This window comes from Amblyomma americanum, chromosome 1 (genome assembly GCF_052857255.1).
Source record: "Amblyomma americanum isolate KBUSLIRL-KWMA chromosome 1, ASM5285725v1, whole genome shotgun sequence".
NCBI lineage: Eukaryota > Metazoa > Arthropoda > Arachnida > Ixodida > Ixodidae > Amblyomma > Amblyomma americanum.
Window position 1 is genome coordinate 291,335,586 of NC_135497.1, and position 17,619 is coordinate 291,353,204.

Below are 17,619 nucleotides of genomic sequence, written 5' to 3' on the forward strand. Positions count from 1 at the left end.
AGATGACGCTGCTTGTATCTTAGAACGAATGTTTCCGAAACGAAATGCCCTCAGATGTTTGTATTTTGTCTTCTCCACGTTTGCTGAGCACCCCGATCTAGCACCCCGATCTAAACACTTGAAGCTCTCGTAGCTAACGCTCTTAAGTCCAACGCTGATGCAGTGTTGGGGGAGAATTTTTTTTAGCGGCAGTGACGTGGTGCTTACCATAAAATAGCAAAAAAATACTTTACGATGTCGTTCATTGCCTTCACTGAAAATTTCATGACGGTGACACGAAAATGTCGCTTAATATAGACAGCAGCGTATGCAGCCGAAGGTGAAATGCGGCGGCCGGCGAGTTTGAACCGATTTGATTCTCGGTCGAAATGAGAATAAAGTCTTGGGACAGACATCAACCGCGCGCTTTAAAGAGTTTCGCCTGCTTTGACACAGTCTAGCTCCTGTGCACCCGCGCTCGGTCCTCTAAACTACTCTGGTCCCAGTGTGACTGTGTGCTATGACAATCTGAGCGAAAAGGAGGATGTCTGGGGGTTTTGATGTGCACCACGGCCATACAGTTGAGCGACATGATAACGTACGGGCGCGGCATGCCAGCCTGAATACCGGCCGCCAGCGTCAGAAACATGCGACAGTAATGTTTGTTCAAGTCCATACTAAGCCGTCGGATGGAGTATCGTTGGCCAATATCGAGTCGTTGGTAGAAGCGATAACAGGAATACAAACAAATGTCTCCCCACGGCGCCTTTAATTGCTGTTGCTCAATCACGGCTCTCCTGGCCTCAGCTGGCTCTGCTCCTGAAGGTGTCACGGAAACCGAGCATATCTGTTTTACTATGAGACGAGGTTCACAGTAAAACGATGACGAGAGCAGTACCTCAGCGCTAGCCAGTTTCGAAGTGCACTCAGCTGCTGCATCGATGTGAAACCGGCTAGGCTTAGCGACGACTAGGGCAGCCAGGGGGTAGCGCGTAGTTCATTGCCCGGCGCGCCCGCGGGCGGCGTCGTTCCCGAAAGCTCGCCTCGCTCACTCCCGCTGGCTCACTGATTGGCTCAACAGCTTGCGACCTTCACTCGGAAGGCTGGAAAATCGAGAAGCGAGCGACTGGCGCTGCGACTGAGCGATACTTTATGCCCACGCTTGCACTACTGGTGAACAACCTTTAACGCCCATATACTTGGGTTATCGGCTGCGTTGCGGCGACTCTTAGTTAAGATCGTCCGCGACGCCATCGTCACCGTCCGTCACGCACAGGCTGAGAACTTCAATTCCAGTACGTGCCAGAACAGCTCGTATTTATCGTAACGATACGAACTCGAAAACACGCCTGCTTCGATGCGCTAGTGGGCTCTTGCTTGTTAAACTACACGCGATCAGGATGCGGCGAGTGCTAGCCACTGTTGCATATTAGCTAAAGTGAGACGCAAGTATCGACGTAGTTTCGTAACGCAGTTGATATCAAAGCACTCCGCTTGTACTGGTCACCGATTAAGCTGTTAAGTTTCATGATCTCCGGTGAGCGTGCCAGTGTCGCGCAAATTAATGCATCGCAGCTACTCTCCATAGTGCCAATTGCGTTCAACTTATCCACGATATTCGCCAGCTTGAGATACGGCGCTTTTCTTCGCTGTTTTTGTCGCAACTTAGTGATTTTATCTGGCATCAAACGAAATTGCATTCTGTCAACACCGTCGTCTGCTCCGTCGACTGCTAGGGCATCCGGTTCACTTCAGGGGATCACAGGATCGCAGCTTCTACAAACGACATGTCAGAAAAACTAACTGAAAGCGCTTTAGTATTCTTAAATAATCTAAAAATAATTTAAAATAAATGCAGTGTCTTTGCTGTGAAGATAATATAAGTATTCATGGTTTAAAAAACAAATTTTTTTGTCGGTTGTAATTTTTCACCGACACGAAAGCGCAGCCGTCGGCGCCATTGCAGCGCAACCGACACGTCGTGTTTTGTATTATTTGCTTCTTTGAGGCATTGCTTGAGTACTTGTACGGCGGACACGTGTGAAGAACTCATTCAATAGGAAGGTGAGCAGGAGTGTGTTTTGGAAGCCAACGACCAGGATTTCGGCCTGCCAACATTGGCGAGTTTCAACGGGTAAGCCATGAAGAGTGCTGCGACGTCTTTTCATCTGTTAGGGGAACGAAGACTCCTGCGCCGTTTTACTAAGCCTGGATGAATCGCGTGGCCGGTGAGTCCCGCTCTGCGTTTCTTTGCTAATGATCTGTATTCACACGCGCTATTTGTATGCGGCTATATAAGGATGTGAGTGGAGGCAGTCCGCCTGCGGTTGCCGCAGCTATAATGCGGTGCCAAAAAAGCAGGGCCTATATCCTGCATGGCAAGTGTTGTTCTCATTGCCTTTATGTGCATTTATTACTCGCGTGCCGTGGTAAATAAAAAATGGCACCAGATATCACAACAGAGTTACGCTTTCGCTTGCAAGCGCTTCGACACTCGGTGCAAAAGCATGGATTTGCACTGCGTAGAAGACGATGAGCGAGAAGTGCCGCGCGGTGGAGCGCTCGCGCTAGGCCAGCTGCGATCAGACACCGCACTATTTTGCTCAGGGTTAGTACTCATCGGATTAGTGCTTGTGCCTTAATATGCGTCATACTAAATTTTGAGACAGTGATCGCATCCGAAAGGCTAGTTCATATTCATCGCCTTGTCATTTGTAAACTTGTCTGTGCTTCCCCAGTGGATCAAGATTTGAGGCAGTGTTATGTCGAAGTTAGATGAATCTTGCGTCTCCTGAGCTGTAAACGTTGATGCTTCCTCTCCTTCTGAGCACTGCGAGCTGTCGTATATGCACCTGCACAATTATTTAGGATTTCTACCTTTTTGCTATATCCCTCGCTTTTGTGGCCCGTATTCAAGTCGTTCGCCATTGTAGATGGTTTTTTTTACTTATTTTCGCTTTGTTATTTATTCTTGGTTGCGTGCCATCAGCTGTGGTGCCGGCGATTCTCCGAGCTCGGAACTCTTCCCAGGCACGGGATCCTACCCACAGACCTCCCTTCGCCGCACTCACGAGTGTTCTTTGGTATTTTTTTGTTTCTCTTGCCTTTACTTGCATTGCCAGTCGACAAATTTGTGCAGCTTTTAATTGTATGCAGATTTGTTAAATGCGCTAGCAATTTTTTTATGATGCCAAGCTGTGCTGTGAGATATCAAGCTTCTTGCTAGTGAAGGCATGCTTTTTTCCATTCTCTCTTCTCATTGAACCAAGGCAGACTGGTTGCAACTTTCAATTTAATACCTAGACATTGGTGCAAGACACCATGATAGGAATTAATGAAAACCTGCACATCCTATATTCAAATTGGTGTGCGGTATTTCAGCCAGCTCATCTTTCAGTGGGGTTATAACAGTCATTGTGACTCTTCTCAAAGAATGTATATGGGTGCATTACATAAAATCTGTTCATTTGTTTTGTCATGGGCTAGCTCATTGGTTTTTTATTTACTTATATTACGTCTAAGTTTAGTTTTTAAAGCAGTAGACGATTCCCTCTCTTGTCATTCATGACATGGCTACAGCCACTGACAGCTGCTGCTCTGGATGTATTTATTTGCAGTTGCCAGCGGCCAGCATCTATTGGGCCATGCGTGCTTCCTGCCTTTGGCTGTGTCATCCCTCCTGATCCATTCATGGTAGTTATTCTTTTTCAGTGATGCATATCTTAGCTGCCTATTTAGAAAAATATTTTCAATATAGGCTTGCAGCTAGGTTTAGAAATGCATGAAACTCTACATGCACTTCACAGCAGTACCTCAGCTTATAATTACCGGAACTGTAGACTTGTATAAAATATAGTCGCTGATGTAGCTCTTGACGCAGCTGCTGTTAACATAAACGTGCTTTGACATTGCACACCTGTTGCCTGGTATGCATATGTGTCCTCGAAAAGGACCTATATGTTCATTTATCCCTTTAAAAACATTGTGCTCTACAATGATGGTTTACCAGTGTTTCTGACACAGAGACCAAATTGTCAGTCAGTAATGTAACATTGCACGATGACACCAATCCTTTGTGGTATAGCATCCTTGCAATGCACTGGGCAAGCTGCTGTCAGCACAGATTTATTGCTGGTTTATTGCCATAGCATATGGTTATACTGCACAGTTTGTACCTCTACCTTCTTAAAGCTGTATACTTGAAAAATTTAAAATTAGTTGAAGGAAAATTCAAGGAAATGTAACAGTAACTGTCTCACATTTTGGTGGACACTTGAACCGTGATATAAGGGAGGGATATAGAAGGGAAGTAATGAAGAACTGATGCCCATGTTAGATGCCCCTCTTTAGTTAAACATACCTCGCAATTAACACATTTGGTGCAAAACAAACATGGGACTTGCACGCTCACAAGCACCCTCATGTCAGTAAAACAAAGTGCCGATGTTGCCGTACTTTAGAGCTTTGCTTAAAAGCGCAGCTGACTGCTGCTCAAAGTTGAGAGCAAAAATATGTCTACTTTTCCTCATGTGCAGTCTGCGGTGCTGGTGCCATTTGCAATGGTGATTGACATTGAGTTGCATGATTCTCAGTCTGTTCCTGGAGTTAGTGATTTTGTCTGTCGTGTGAATGTGCTGTTAAAATTAGTGCAGAACAATGGTTCTCTAGTTCATTTTAGGTAACTGTCTCCTTTGCCACATGCTACCACCCTTTTTCCTCAAATTTCCTAATCTCATTTAGCCACCTGATTGCCACCCATTCATGCATTCACCTACTCTTATAATCCTCCCAGTGTTTTAGTGTGGTATTGCTTATATCTTCTCTGCATTACACATGCACTGTACTTCCTCTTTTTTTTATTTAGTCAAGATATCTCTGTTCCTGTTTTTTGCATAAGCATAAGAGGTGACTCAAGTGCACCATCTGGGCTTGTGATGCAATGTGTAGGGTGCTTCGTTTTTGGGTAAAACCTGGTTTCTTCCTACTGTTGCACCAAAAATGATTCTTAAAGATCAGGTTCAACCCAATTTCTGTGCAAATGTGCCTGTAAGAAAGTGTGGTTTGAAGGTGCACAAAAGCGAAGAACTGCTGGAGGGTTGTGGATGTCACATAATTCTTCTGACAGATTTTTTAAACAATTCTGGTTATTTTATTTCTCTTTTAATGTTTATTGTTTGTCGGTTGCTTATAATTTTTGGATAAACTGAAAACTACATGTACTGACTGGTATTTCATTCCAATAATTATACCCATTATTATGAAGCTGTGTTTGAAGGTAGGTGTGCATTTAGTATGCGGGCTTTGAATTTCAGTGATTGTTTCTGCAATGCAAAATGGAGGACAGGTCTCTGCTGTGCGAGTTTTTTGCAATGGAGTGAAAGTAGCTGGAGAAGCATTTGCTACTGTGTCACCCAGCCAAAAGTTCTCCCACAGACCAATGAGCTTCTGAATACCTATGGCTTAAAGCTCGAAGCTCTGGTTGCCCTTTCCGAGGTTTTCTGCATTAACGAGTGCAAGCCCAAGGGCTCAGAGCTAACAAGCATTTGAAACCATAGAGCTATACACAGTAGTGCTGGGGCCGTGCAGCAAGTCAGTGTGAATTAGGTCGCGATAAACATGGTTTACTGTAGAAAGCTAGTGTGAAAAAATAGTTGCGCTCACAGAAAATGCTGTTTTTTTCCTTAGTCAGTCATTGAAACAAAGCAATGCATGAAAAAATTGATATCTCGCTGATCCCTTATTTTTTTCCAGCTAAAGACCAAGAGTTGCATGGAAGTTGTGCAAGCCACCAAGTTGCGTGTGATTTTTGCCAGGGACCTGGAGCAGGCTGGGAAATTAGTGGATGGCCAGTGGTATTCACTCAGTAAGGCAAGCTTTTTCTGTAAGTACAGTTTTTGGCATGGCATTGCTTAGGAACGCATGCACTAATCATACTACTTTATGCCCGCCCATGCTTCAAGAATAATGAAGTCCATGAAAAAATTGATTGCCGAAAAAAAAATGCCGCTTCTATTGTTTTTTCAGGAAAGTATTTGCCATTTAAAGGGCTGTGAAAACCTTAAAAATTATATGCTTGTTGTGGCTTTTTTTTCAAATTTCTTCCACGTCTATGTTGGCCTGACCTTGTAGCTTGTCTGCATGAGATTGGCTGCTACCTACAGTTTGCTTTTTTTGTTGCTCCTTTATTGCCTGTCACAATCTTTACTTTGCGTGGCAGTGTCATGCAGTTTGGGAAGTAATCTGATCTTATTTCTGCATTGGCCTGTAGTGCAAGCTTTTGCATGTGGGGCAGGTTTATGGTGTCCTTTTGTTTGCTGTAACTGCAGTTTGGCCATGAGGGTTAGAGGCTTAGTCTTTTTTTTTATTTTGATGCAGTGTCATATACTTCATGCATAAATTAATGAAGTAAGCACTATTTTTTTGTAATAAATGAACATTCATTATAGCTGTGGCCATTATAAGTGCACTTGACTCTAAAATGGCTTTCTTTTGGCATTCAGTATTACATCTTAAAACCAGCCGGAAGACACAAAACAGGAGAAGAGATGAACACAAGATGAGGCTGGTCTAACAACTGAAATTTTATAAGGAAAGTGGTAAAAGACCTGCAAAGAGATTCAAGCACGCAAGACCCCAAAGCAGTGAGAGGGCAAAAAATAACCGAAAGGCACTGACGTACTAGTAAACCATCTAAAAAACTAACTCCTTACAGTGAAGGTTCACCGACGGTTTAGCCAGGCACTTGTTTTTAGCCTTACTGATGTAGTAAGCCTCAACTATATCGGGACAGATTTATCACTTCCCTAAACCACTGATGTGCCGCAGAAATCAGGCGTGCAAAGAGAAAGGTCGTCCTCCGATTGCATTCACGAGATTGAACGTGCAGTGTAAGGTGAAAATTCGCCTTCCTCTCTATACAGTGAAAGTGCTCTCAGCCAGGCGCACATTCAGATATCTGCTTGTCTGCCCATAGTAGTTTCAGATACGAGGCAGTGGAATGCAAAAAATTGGTTTACTTTTGCAAGTGGTGAACATTTTTTATCTGCCACTGTGCATAGCGGACGATTACCCGTAGTTGTATCAAGCCTAGTTTGAACGGAGAAGCAAAGGGCTCCTACCTTACTTTTAGCGGTCAAGACAACAGCAACATCATACTTTGGTGCAACTTTCTTGGGATGGTGCGAAATGGCGTGGAGGTAAGGTATAGAGCCCGTCTTTTTGTGCTGCTCAACTACGTCAGCATCATGTGAACGGTGTTCCGTTCCCTCGAGAGAGTAAAAACACACTCTGACAGGTGCGCAAGATGGGCAAATGGGAACCCAGGTGCCATTGGCGTGGAAACCTGCTCCGAGAATGCATTCTAAACACTGTGATGGCATGACTTCCATAAAGCAGTCGTGATGCATGTGATTGCCAACCTGTCCTTCATTAGCCTCGAGTGGTTCAACTCGTAGCTAAGAGGCTTCCTAATCTTGGGCTTTGGCGCCAACATATGTGGTCGTCCGCAAAGCGCAGGTCTAAGTCAAGAAGCTACAAACGGTTATGCTTAGTGAAATTCACACCTAAAAGATAGGCTTTGACCACATGCCTAAAGATTTCTAAAACGTCTTGTGCCAACTTATCTGAGCCCTCCTAGTACAAAAAAAATTAGGTAGCTATCAACATAACGAAATGCTACTATGCCCAGGCCTTCCAAACAGGGCTTTGATGCGGTATCGACTCTGGACAGAAGACTGTCGCGGAGGTAGAGTGCAACCTGGGACTCTCTGCATATGCCTGATTTATGATGTAAATACCGCCTTGCCAACTCACAAAAGTGGAGTTCTGTGGAGTTCTAGTTTCTTGTGGACAGCAACCTGGGCAGGTGCTCTGCAGTGAGCATCGACATGGAGGGCCTGCACTATTCATTGTCACATGATAGACCTCTGAGGTATGTGCAAACTGCATCAGGGTGAACAATGAACATGCTTTTACAGATGATTTCGTGATTTCGGTTGCTGGCTTCTTGGGGCTGTTGTCCTTTTACTGCAAATCCGCATTTGTCAGTTGGCAGGGCGGTATTTACACGCAGGTCGTACCTTTGCTCAGCAACATTTTTTTTGTCTATAGTCAATAAGGCATTAGGGCCCTGTTTGGAAGACCTTGGCATAGTAGCATTTCGTTATGTTCATGACTGTAATTTTTCTGGACATAGAAGGCTCAGATAAGTTGGCACAAGATGTTTTAGGAGTCTTTAAGGAGCGGTCAAGGCCTGTCTTTTACATCAGAACTGTCTAAGCAGAACCGTTAGCAGTTTCTTGATGCAGACTTGCGCTTTGTGGACGAGTATGTTTGTCGGGGCTACAGCTAAAGATCGGGGAAGGCTCTTTTTAGCTACGAGTCGGACCACTCGTTGTTGGGGAAGGATGGTGAAGAGGTGTATTTGTCGCTGGTGTTGCAAATGGGTTGCAAGCCCCAAGGGTAGCGTTGGCCTGGCGGCCTGGGGCAAAGCTGGAAACATCCGAAGGTCCCGGCAAAGGATGAGTCGACTGGCAACAGAACAACTTGTTTATTCTGGCATCGCAAAAGAGCAGCCGGTCAGGGCGACCACGTCACTCGAAGGAAGAAATCGAAGTCCCCCTTGGCGTCCGGGGCAGCTCCTTTTTATACCCTCGGAGTCGAGGGCAAGAAGGAACGGCTTGGGATGAGTCGCACGAGACGGCGACGCACAGACATGTACAGACGTGACGGGCGCGTCCTCCGGGCCGGCACCGGTCAGACCTCCTCGCCTCCCAGTTGGGGAGCTCCTCTCCCCGGCTGCCGCGCTTTGACAAGCGTGGGCACCAACATGCACACACACACACGCACACACGACGACACGTGGCATTGAAACCTGCCTGGACGCGCTTGGCGGGAGGCGTTACGGCAGCACTGAACGGGTCCAAATGACCGCCGCTTTGAACGAAGCCCCGGCGTCCGTTGCATCCGCGCCGGCTATACCGCGCGTCGTAGCCGAAACGTAACAGACCGCCCCGCCGGGAGAAGGAGATCCCGATGGTCAGGGGACTGCATCCGCTGTCCGGAGGGATGTCGCTCGATGACGCTCGTAATCAAAACCGGTCGTCCCTCGACGTTGCTTGAGCGCAGCGCACAGAGAAGGCCTCGTTCTCATGTTCAGGATCACACAGGACACTGCAAAGTGACTTCGGGAGAGTTGCCATTTTTGTGCTCGTTCCAAGCAAGCGTTAGAACTACGCCGAAACGCAACCGCTCAGTCAGTAAGCACGAGACAACCCTCACTAAGCTCTGCCAGGCTCTTTCCCCTTTTATACCACTGCCTAGTTCCTTACAGTAGTCAAGCAGCACTCAGAACGCGTCCACAAATTGGAAAATTGCACTAGAAAGCACATAATCACTTTGAAACACTAAACAAAAGCAATATGTTAAAAATCCTGCCTCAGGAAGAAAACATCAGTAACAAACAACTTTGAGGCGGATTCCTACGTTAGGGGCTTCGACTTAAGCCATCGGCGTTACCGTTGAGACTACCCTTTTTGTAACGCACCTCAAAGGAATATTGTTGCAAGGCGAGGCTCCAGCGCAGGAGGCGGCCATTTTTGGGAGAGATGGTCTGCAGCCATTGGAGAGGGCAGTGATCCGTCTCAATGATAAACCTCGAGCCGGCTAGGTAGCATGACAATTTCTGAACGGCCCACACGAGACACGCACACTCTTTCTCGGTGGCGCTGTACGCCTGCTCACGACAGGTCAGCTTACGACTAGCATATAGGACGGGGTGTTCCACTTCTCCATTGTCCCTTTGGCACAGTACAACGCCCATGCCTCGCTCACTATCATCGCACTGAACAACGACCCCTTTTGTGTAGTCTGGCGATCGTAGCACAGGCTGGCTTGTTAGGGCGCTCTTTAAGGCGCTAAAAGCTCTTTCCTTGGTCTCGCTCCAGACGACTGTTTGGGGCTCTGTTTTTCTTAGAGCATCCGTCAGGGGAGCCGCGATATCGGAGTACCTGGGGATGTACCTCTGATAGTAGCCAGCGACACCTAAGAACGACCGAATATCGGTCTTCGTGCGCGGTTGCGGGAAGTCTCGCACAGCGGCCACCTTTATTTCAGAGGGGCGGCGACGACCCTGTCCAATCACGTGACCGAGGTAGACAACCTCGGCCTGTGCTAATTGGCACTTGGGAGCCTTGACTGTCCAGCCCGCTTCGCGCAGGCGGGTTAGCACTGCCCGCAAGTGTGCCATATGCTCAGACCAGGATGCGGAGAATATCGCTACGTCGTCTAAATACGGTAAAGCGAATTCTTCCTGTCCCCGCAACACTTTGTCCATGAGGCTTGAAAAGCAGTATGGCGCGTTCTTCAAACCAAAACTCAAAACTTTAGGACGGAATGTTCCCATTGGTGAAATGAACGCCGCATACCTACTAGCCTCTACTGTAAGTGGAACCTGCCAATAACCCCTGACAAGATCTAGGGTGGAAATAAACTGAGCGCTACTAACTTTCTCAAGGCGCTCCTCGATGTTAGGGATCGGATAAATTTGATCCTTAGTGATGGAATTAAGCCTGCGGTAGTCGACGCAAGGACGAGGTTCCTTGCCCGGTACCTCAACTAAAATCAAAGGGGAGGTATAATCACTCTCACCCGCCTCAATAACACCGAGCTGTAGCATTTTCTTTACCTCAGCCTCCATAATATCGCGCTGGCGGGGTGACACCCGGTACGCCTTGGATTGTACTGGCTCTGGGGAGGTAAGTTCTATATCATGAGTAAGGACAGAAGTCCTACCAGGCCTCTCAGAGAACTGACCTTGAAACTCTTGTAAGAGTTGGTGTAGTTTGGTTTTCTGCTCAGCCGACAGCGGTGCTTTAATGATTAAGTCACTAATGACCTGATCGGTGTCTTCCCTGTTCGTCACTGAGCCTAGTCCCGGAAGCTCGACCGGAAGCTCTTCTAACTTTCCCGTGTCGGGCATTTCCTCTCCAGTACCTGGTGCCTTCAACGCTACAGGCTCAATTTTATCCAGTTCGGACGTGCTCTGAGTATCAGCTTGCTGCGCCTCCGACCCTTTTTCATTGTTCGACAACGTCGGCCCCGCAACTACCGCCTTTGCAGCGAGCTCCCGAACTCTTGATCTGGTTAAGGCCTGAACGCTAGCCTCACCAAACAAAAGCCCCTTCTCGCGCAGGAGGTGATCGGACCTGTTCGAAAATAGGTACGGGTACTGGGGGGGGGGCAGCATAGATGACACTGCGGCCTCCGTCTCAATTGCTCCGAAAGGTCCTTCAATAAGCACTTTTGCTACGGGCAGACACACGCTATGAGCTTCCACGGCTTGCTTGATCCATGCGCACTCGCCCGTGAACATATCGGGTTCTACGTAAGAGGGTGAACTACATCCATTGTAGCTGCGGAATCACGAAGCACTCGGCACTCTTTCCAGTTCACGAGGTAGTCTCGCATGTAAGGCTCGAGAAGCTTCATGTTCTCGTCAGTGCTGCATAATGACAAAAACACGACTTTGGTTTTTGTTTCTGGACACTGCGCCGAAAAGTGACCCGGCTTCTGGCACGTATAACACACGCGCGCTTGCCTCGTCTCGAACCGCTTTCTGCGTTCGGCTTCGGCTGCCGCCGTCTCCTTACGTTCGGTCGGACTGCTTTCACTCGCATCCGCACTACGTGTGTCCCCCCTTGCTCTCATGGGTGTGAACTTCGGCCTCTCAGACTTGGAGCCAAATTCACCCCTTTGACCGTCCTTAGCTCCGCGAGCCCGACGCGTCACAAACTCCTCGGCTAGCTCGGCGGCTTTAGCCACTGTACTAACGTCTGGCCTATCCAAGACCCAGTACCGCACGTTCTCAGGTAACCGACTGTAAAACTGTTCCAGCCCGAAACACTGCAGAATTTTCTCGTGGTCACCAAACGCTTTCTCTTCTTTGAGCCACTCCTGCATGTTTGACATGAGCCTGTAGGCAAACTCTGTATATGACTTACTTCTGCCTTTTTCATTTTCCCGAAACTTCCGACGAAACGCCTCCGCTGACAGCCTGTACTTTTTTAGCAGACTCGATTTCACTTGGTCGAAATCCTCTGCCTCCTCTCTCTTCAAGCGAGCGACTACGTCGGCCGCCTCGCCGGGTAACAAAGTGAGCAAGCGCTGTGGCCACGTTTCCCTAGAGAACCCCTGCTTCTCGCACGTTCGCTCAAAGTTAACCAGGAACAAACCAATGTCCTCTCCAAGCTTAAACGGCCGCATCAGGTCAGTCATTTTGAACGATACCCGCTCTCCTGCACCGTGTGCCTGACTTCCATTACGAGCGCGTTCCATCTCTACCTCGAGACGCTTCATTTCCAAAGCGTGTTGACGGTCGCGCTCTTCTTTCTCTTTTTGCTCTTTACGTTCGCGCTCCTCGTTCTCTTTTTGTTCTTTACGTTCGCGCTCGTCTTTCTCTGTTTTCTTTTTGTTCTTTACGTTCGCGCTCGTCTTTTTGCTCCCTCTCCTCAATTGTCTCAAGGCATTCCGACAGCTCGTCATCCTCAGCCTCCAACTCAAGAATAGCCCTTAGCAGTTCTGGTTTTCTGAGTTTGTCTGAGACATCCAGACCCAACTCTATTGCAAGCTCCAGCAATTTCGGTTTGCGCAACGACTTCAAATCCATGGCTGCTCCGAATGCTGCTTTCTCTACTGCCTACTATTGTCTTGCCGCAAACTAACCCGGCAGCAACGACATCACAATTACCAGCTCTGTTTCTGACACTAACAAAAGCCTGGCAAAACTCAGAAGAAGAAAGTCCCGCACTCACCAAACCTCGCAGCCAAGAATTCAGCGCAGTCGTTCCGCTGCAGGCAACCAGTCATCACACAGGGCTCGTTGCACTGCTCCCGGATGGTCGTTGTGCTGCTCAGCATACAGTTGACCGCATATCTTCACTGCTGGCCTCCGTTGTCGGGATCTCACCGCTGGCAACCAGTTGTTGCAAATGGGTTGCAAGCCCCAAGGGTAGCGTTGGCCTGGCGGCCTGGGGCAAAGCTGGAAACATCCGAAGGTCCCGGCAAAGGATGAGTCGACTGGCAACAGAACAACTTGTTTATTCTGGCATCGCAAAAGAGCAGCCGGTCAGGGCGACCACGTCACTCGAAGGAAGAAATCGAAGTCCCCCTTGGCGTCCGGGGCAGCTCCTTTTTATACCCTCGGAGTCGAGGGCAAGAAGGAACGGCTTGGGATGAGTCGCACGAGACGGCGACGCACAGACATGTACAGACGTGACGGGCGCGTCCGCCGGGCCGGCGCCGGTCAGACCTCCTCGCCTCCCAGTTGGGGAGCTCCTCTCCCCGGCTGCCGCGCTTTGACAAGCGTGGGCACCAACATGCACACACACACACGCACACACGACGACACGTGGCATTGAAACCTGCCTGGACGCGCTTAGCGGGAGGCGTTACGGCAGCACTGAACGGGTCCAAATGACCGCCGCTTTGAACGAAGCCCCGGCGTCCGTTGCATCCGCGCCGGCTATACCGCGCGTCGTAGCCGAAACGTAACACTGGTTAAGGTCAGTAAAGATGGAAACACTTGATGGGTCTGCATGACATCAGCTTTAGATAAGTCATGCCATCACTGCTGAGGACGCATTCTTGTAGCAGGTTTCCAAGCAGCTGGGTTCCCACTTGCCCATCTCAACAACCTGTCATAGTATGTTTTCACTCGCTCAAGGGTAAGGAGCACATACTCCGATGATGCTGATACACCTTACCTCCACAGTATTTCACACTCTCAAGAAAGTCGCGGGAAAGCGTAATGCTGCTGTTGTCTTAACAGCGAAGTGCAAGACAGGAGGCCTTTGCGCCGCCATTAAAAAGGCTTGATAAAACTGGGTACTTGTCCACAATGGACAGTGTCACAAAAAAAGGTTCACCACTTGCAAAAGTAATGGAGTTTATTGCGTTCCACTGCCTTATGGCTGCAACTAATATGGGCAGAGAGGCAGATATTTGAATTTGCACTTGACTGAGCACTTTCACTCTATAGGGGGAAGGTAAATTCTAATCTGGCACTGTATGCTCAATCTTGTGAATGCAAATCTGAGGATGACATGTCTCTTTGCACGCCTAATTTCCACGACACATCAGTGGTTTATGGAAAGGATAAATCTGTCGGTAGATAGTTGAGGCTAACTACATCGGTAAGGCTAAGGACACGTGTGGCTAAGCCATCGGAAAACCTTCACCGTAAGGAATTTGCTTTTTTAGATGATTCATTAGTATGTCAGTGACCTTTGATTGCACTTCGCCCTTTCACTGCTTTGGGTTATTGTGCGCTTGTATCTCTTTGCGGGTCTCCTTTTGCGGCTTTCTTTCAATGATGCCGCCGCAGTGGCTCAGTGGTTATGGCGCTCGGCTGCTGTCCCATAAGACGCAGGTTCGATCCTGGCTGCACCAGTCAAATTTCAATGGAGGCAAAATTTTAGAGGCCCGTGTACTGTGCGTTGTCAGTGCACGCTAATGAACCCCAGGTGGTCGAAATTTCTGGAGCCCTCCACAACGGCGTCCCTCATAGCCCGAGTCGCTTTGGGACGGTAAACCCTCACAAATCAAATAATCAAAATCTTCAATTAAATTTTGTTAGTCCTGCCTCTTGAGCTCATGTCATCTTGTGTGTTCTGGCTGGTTTTAAGGTGAGTCAGTACCAACTCGGCCAGTCATAAGCCTTGTTCAGTATTACAACATTTTGAATAAAGTGAGAAGTTTACTAGGCTATGTTGCCGGGGATCGTGTCCGCAGCAGTTGTGGGCAACTCAGAAGAGATAGCGTCATATGATTGGTTGTGTAATTGGCAGAGGATGATGTGAGGATGCTGCTCAAAAAGAAAATTTCATAATCTGATAATTACTTACAGCCAAAAATGTCCAAAAAGTGGCTGGGCCAGAGAAAAAGTGCCGCGAAATTTGAAAACGCTGAAAGTAGGTGGAGCTACAGCGTAGCGCCAAGTTTGAAAAACTGGAAGTATGGACAAAGCCAAAGCTTGGCGCCAAGTTTGAAAACTCGAAATGAGCAATCACGTGACCAGTGATAAGTGTCCTATACTTAACCAGGAGATAGGAAAAAGAATGATAAATTAGAGGCAATTAGGTAATTATTGAGAAGCGAAAGGCAATGAACGCGTGATTAGACTGGGCGGGTATTCAGTGAGTGGGCAGGAACGATCCGTGGAGGGAAATTTGAAAACTCGAAATCGTTGCTGGGATGAAATGAGGGTAAAATAAGAGTTAATTGATAGCCAATGAAGTCAACGAGAAAACAACCATGGCACCAAATTTGAAAGGCGACCAGTGTCGAGGAAGCATCAACGCTTTCACATTTTTTTTGCGCAGGTAGCAGCGGTGATCTCTATTTTTTGTTTTTTTTCAGCCAAGACAAAAACCATTTTTCTTGGCTCATGGGCGATGTATCTAGGAACCTGCGGCCAGGACAACGCTGGACAGCATGCATCAGCTAGCTCGAAAAAAAAGCACGAAACAGTAAATAAATATTGATCATTTTCATTTCAATTCTAGTGGTTTTGTGCACGAATTACTCTGGAATGCACAAAGCTTGTGTTAATTGACAGGCGACCATTAACAAGCTGTGCATTTTTGTGCATAGCCTACTCCAGAACACAAATCCTGTGTTAATTGACAGGTGACAGTAACGACTGTTACACAGTGTACGAGCACTACACAAGACACACTACAGAAGACAAGGCAAACTACAGAAGACAACACAGACTACAGAAGACAAGACAGACTACAGAAGTCAAGACAGACTACAAAAGAGAGGACAAACTACAGAAGACAGACTATAAAAGACAAGACAGACTACAGAAGACAGGACTACAAAAGACAAGACAGACTACTGAAGACAAGACAGACTACACAAGACATGCCCAAAATACGACAAGACTACAGACTACAGAAATTTTCTGTCTTAGAATCCTGTAGTGCGTTTTGGCTGGGTTACTTTTCGCGAAATATAGCGCTGAACTATGGTCGTGCTGATGAGGAGTTCGACGTGTTTCTGAAAACCATACATTGCATTACGCCAATAAAATAGCTGGTTCACTGATCCGCCGCAAAGATAGGCGACAGCAATTACACAACCAAGACGGCATCTTGCAACTAACTCCCCAAATGATTGTTGAGATTGGCCTTTTAGACGCTTCCATTGCGTTCGCCCAAAAAATTCTGCAAGCATCTGACATCCCTGCATGCGGCGTCCTTGATTTTTTTTTATTTTTATACATATTAATTTGGCTTCTAATCACGAGCCTAAATCCAGGAGTCCACTAAGGTGGCACTTTGGGCTAGTTGTAATGCACCGAAAAGATACGGCGCCGGTGAACATGACACACTGTATCACTGCGTCTTGCTTCTGCTGGGATGTATCTCTTCTCTACCTTACAACTCGTCAAAAAGAACCACGCGTTTTCACTCCACACAGCGTCCCTATCGAACGGCCTCAACAAGCCCTTCAGCCCTCTTGCCTTTTCCGTCCCCTCTTTCTCTTCTAACTGGGCGCCTTTCTCAATATCCTGCTACTGAACAGGCTTCACGCCGCATTTATAGTTTTTTTTCGCCCACAAAGCACTGCTTGCTCCTTCCTCCTCCTACAGTGTGGAATCAGAACAATGGTTAACTGCCCAACCCAACCCCGCAGCTGTGCGCCCTCCCGTCTGCCTGCGTGCGGCTATGCGAGGCAGGAAAGGGGAAAAGAAAAAAGAAAGAAGGAGTTCAGGGTGAAGCGGCCCGTGGTGGCAGTTTGCCGAACTAAACGGCCATGTCGCTGAAAGCTGGGCTTGTATACGGCATGAGTACTTTTAAAAAATGAAAACAAAGTGTGAAAATGTACCAATTTTTCGTTTTTTGTTTTTAAGATGAACTTGCTCTCGAAGATTCTGAAATAACCGCTTTGCTTTTCTAGATGTCTAGTACTTATAGCAAAGGTTATAAATGACGAAACTGCGTACATCGAGGAAAAAAATATTTTAAGGTTGCAAAAAACACTCGCTAATTTCACCCTGAGGTGTTCCAAAGAAAAATACAAACTCTAGCTGGTTGCATAGATCAGTTTATTGCCTTTCAGTTCTGAAATTTGTATCGAGGTAATTTTTTTTAAAGTGAGAAAAGAGTTTTTGAAGTTGAGCTCTCCCGCTGCAAGTTGCGTCGTCTCTTAACGCCGCTTGACCGCATAACACGGTACCTGGAATGGCACAACACTTGTGGCTAGATGGCAACTTCAGCTTGCCGTTGTTAGCTGCCATGCATCTTTGGCGTTCAAGCTAAAGCAGATATCGTGTGAGATCTGGCGGATGGTATGCAATAAACGAGATCGTTTTCGCCTTCGAAGTTCGTTCAGACCCGCTTTGGTGCGGGGCAGCCAAGAGAAGAAAAGCAAGGGTATTCAGCGTGGTGTCTGGCATGGACCACGAGGAGGGCTGACCAGCTTGCATGGCAGGCGTATCACAAGTGCTTGATTTATATCCGAACAAGATGGCGGAGAGCGTGCGCCTCGGAGCACACGTGACGGTGCGAAGTGCACACCGCTGCGGGCTGCGCTGGCGGTGAACGCGGCCCGCTCGGGCGTAGGTGCGTTGCTTGC

At 47.5% G+C, this 17,619-nt stretch overlaps 1 protein-coding gene across 1 annotated transcript; it reads left to right on the forward strand.

Annotated features, from left to right (window-relative positions):
• Nucleotides 1-1,976: 1,976 nt before the first annotated feature.
• LOC144118985 (uncharacterized) lies at nt 1,977-15,518 on the forward strand. The gene is made up of 5 exons (XM_077651746.1): nt 1,977-2,207; nt 2,969-3,062; nt 3,597-3,672; nt 5,731-5,860; nt 15,394-15,518. Exons 1-5 carry the CDS (start codon nt 2,192-2,194, stop codon nt 15,516-15,518), a joined length of 441 nt encoding a protein of 146 aa, XP_077507872.1. The 5' UTR covers nt 1,977-2,191.
• The last annotated feature ends 2,101 nt before the right edge of the window (nt 15,519-17,619 follow it).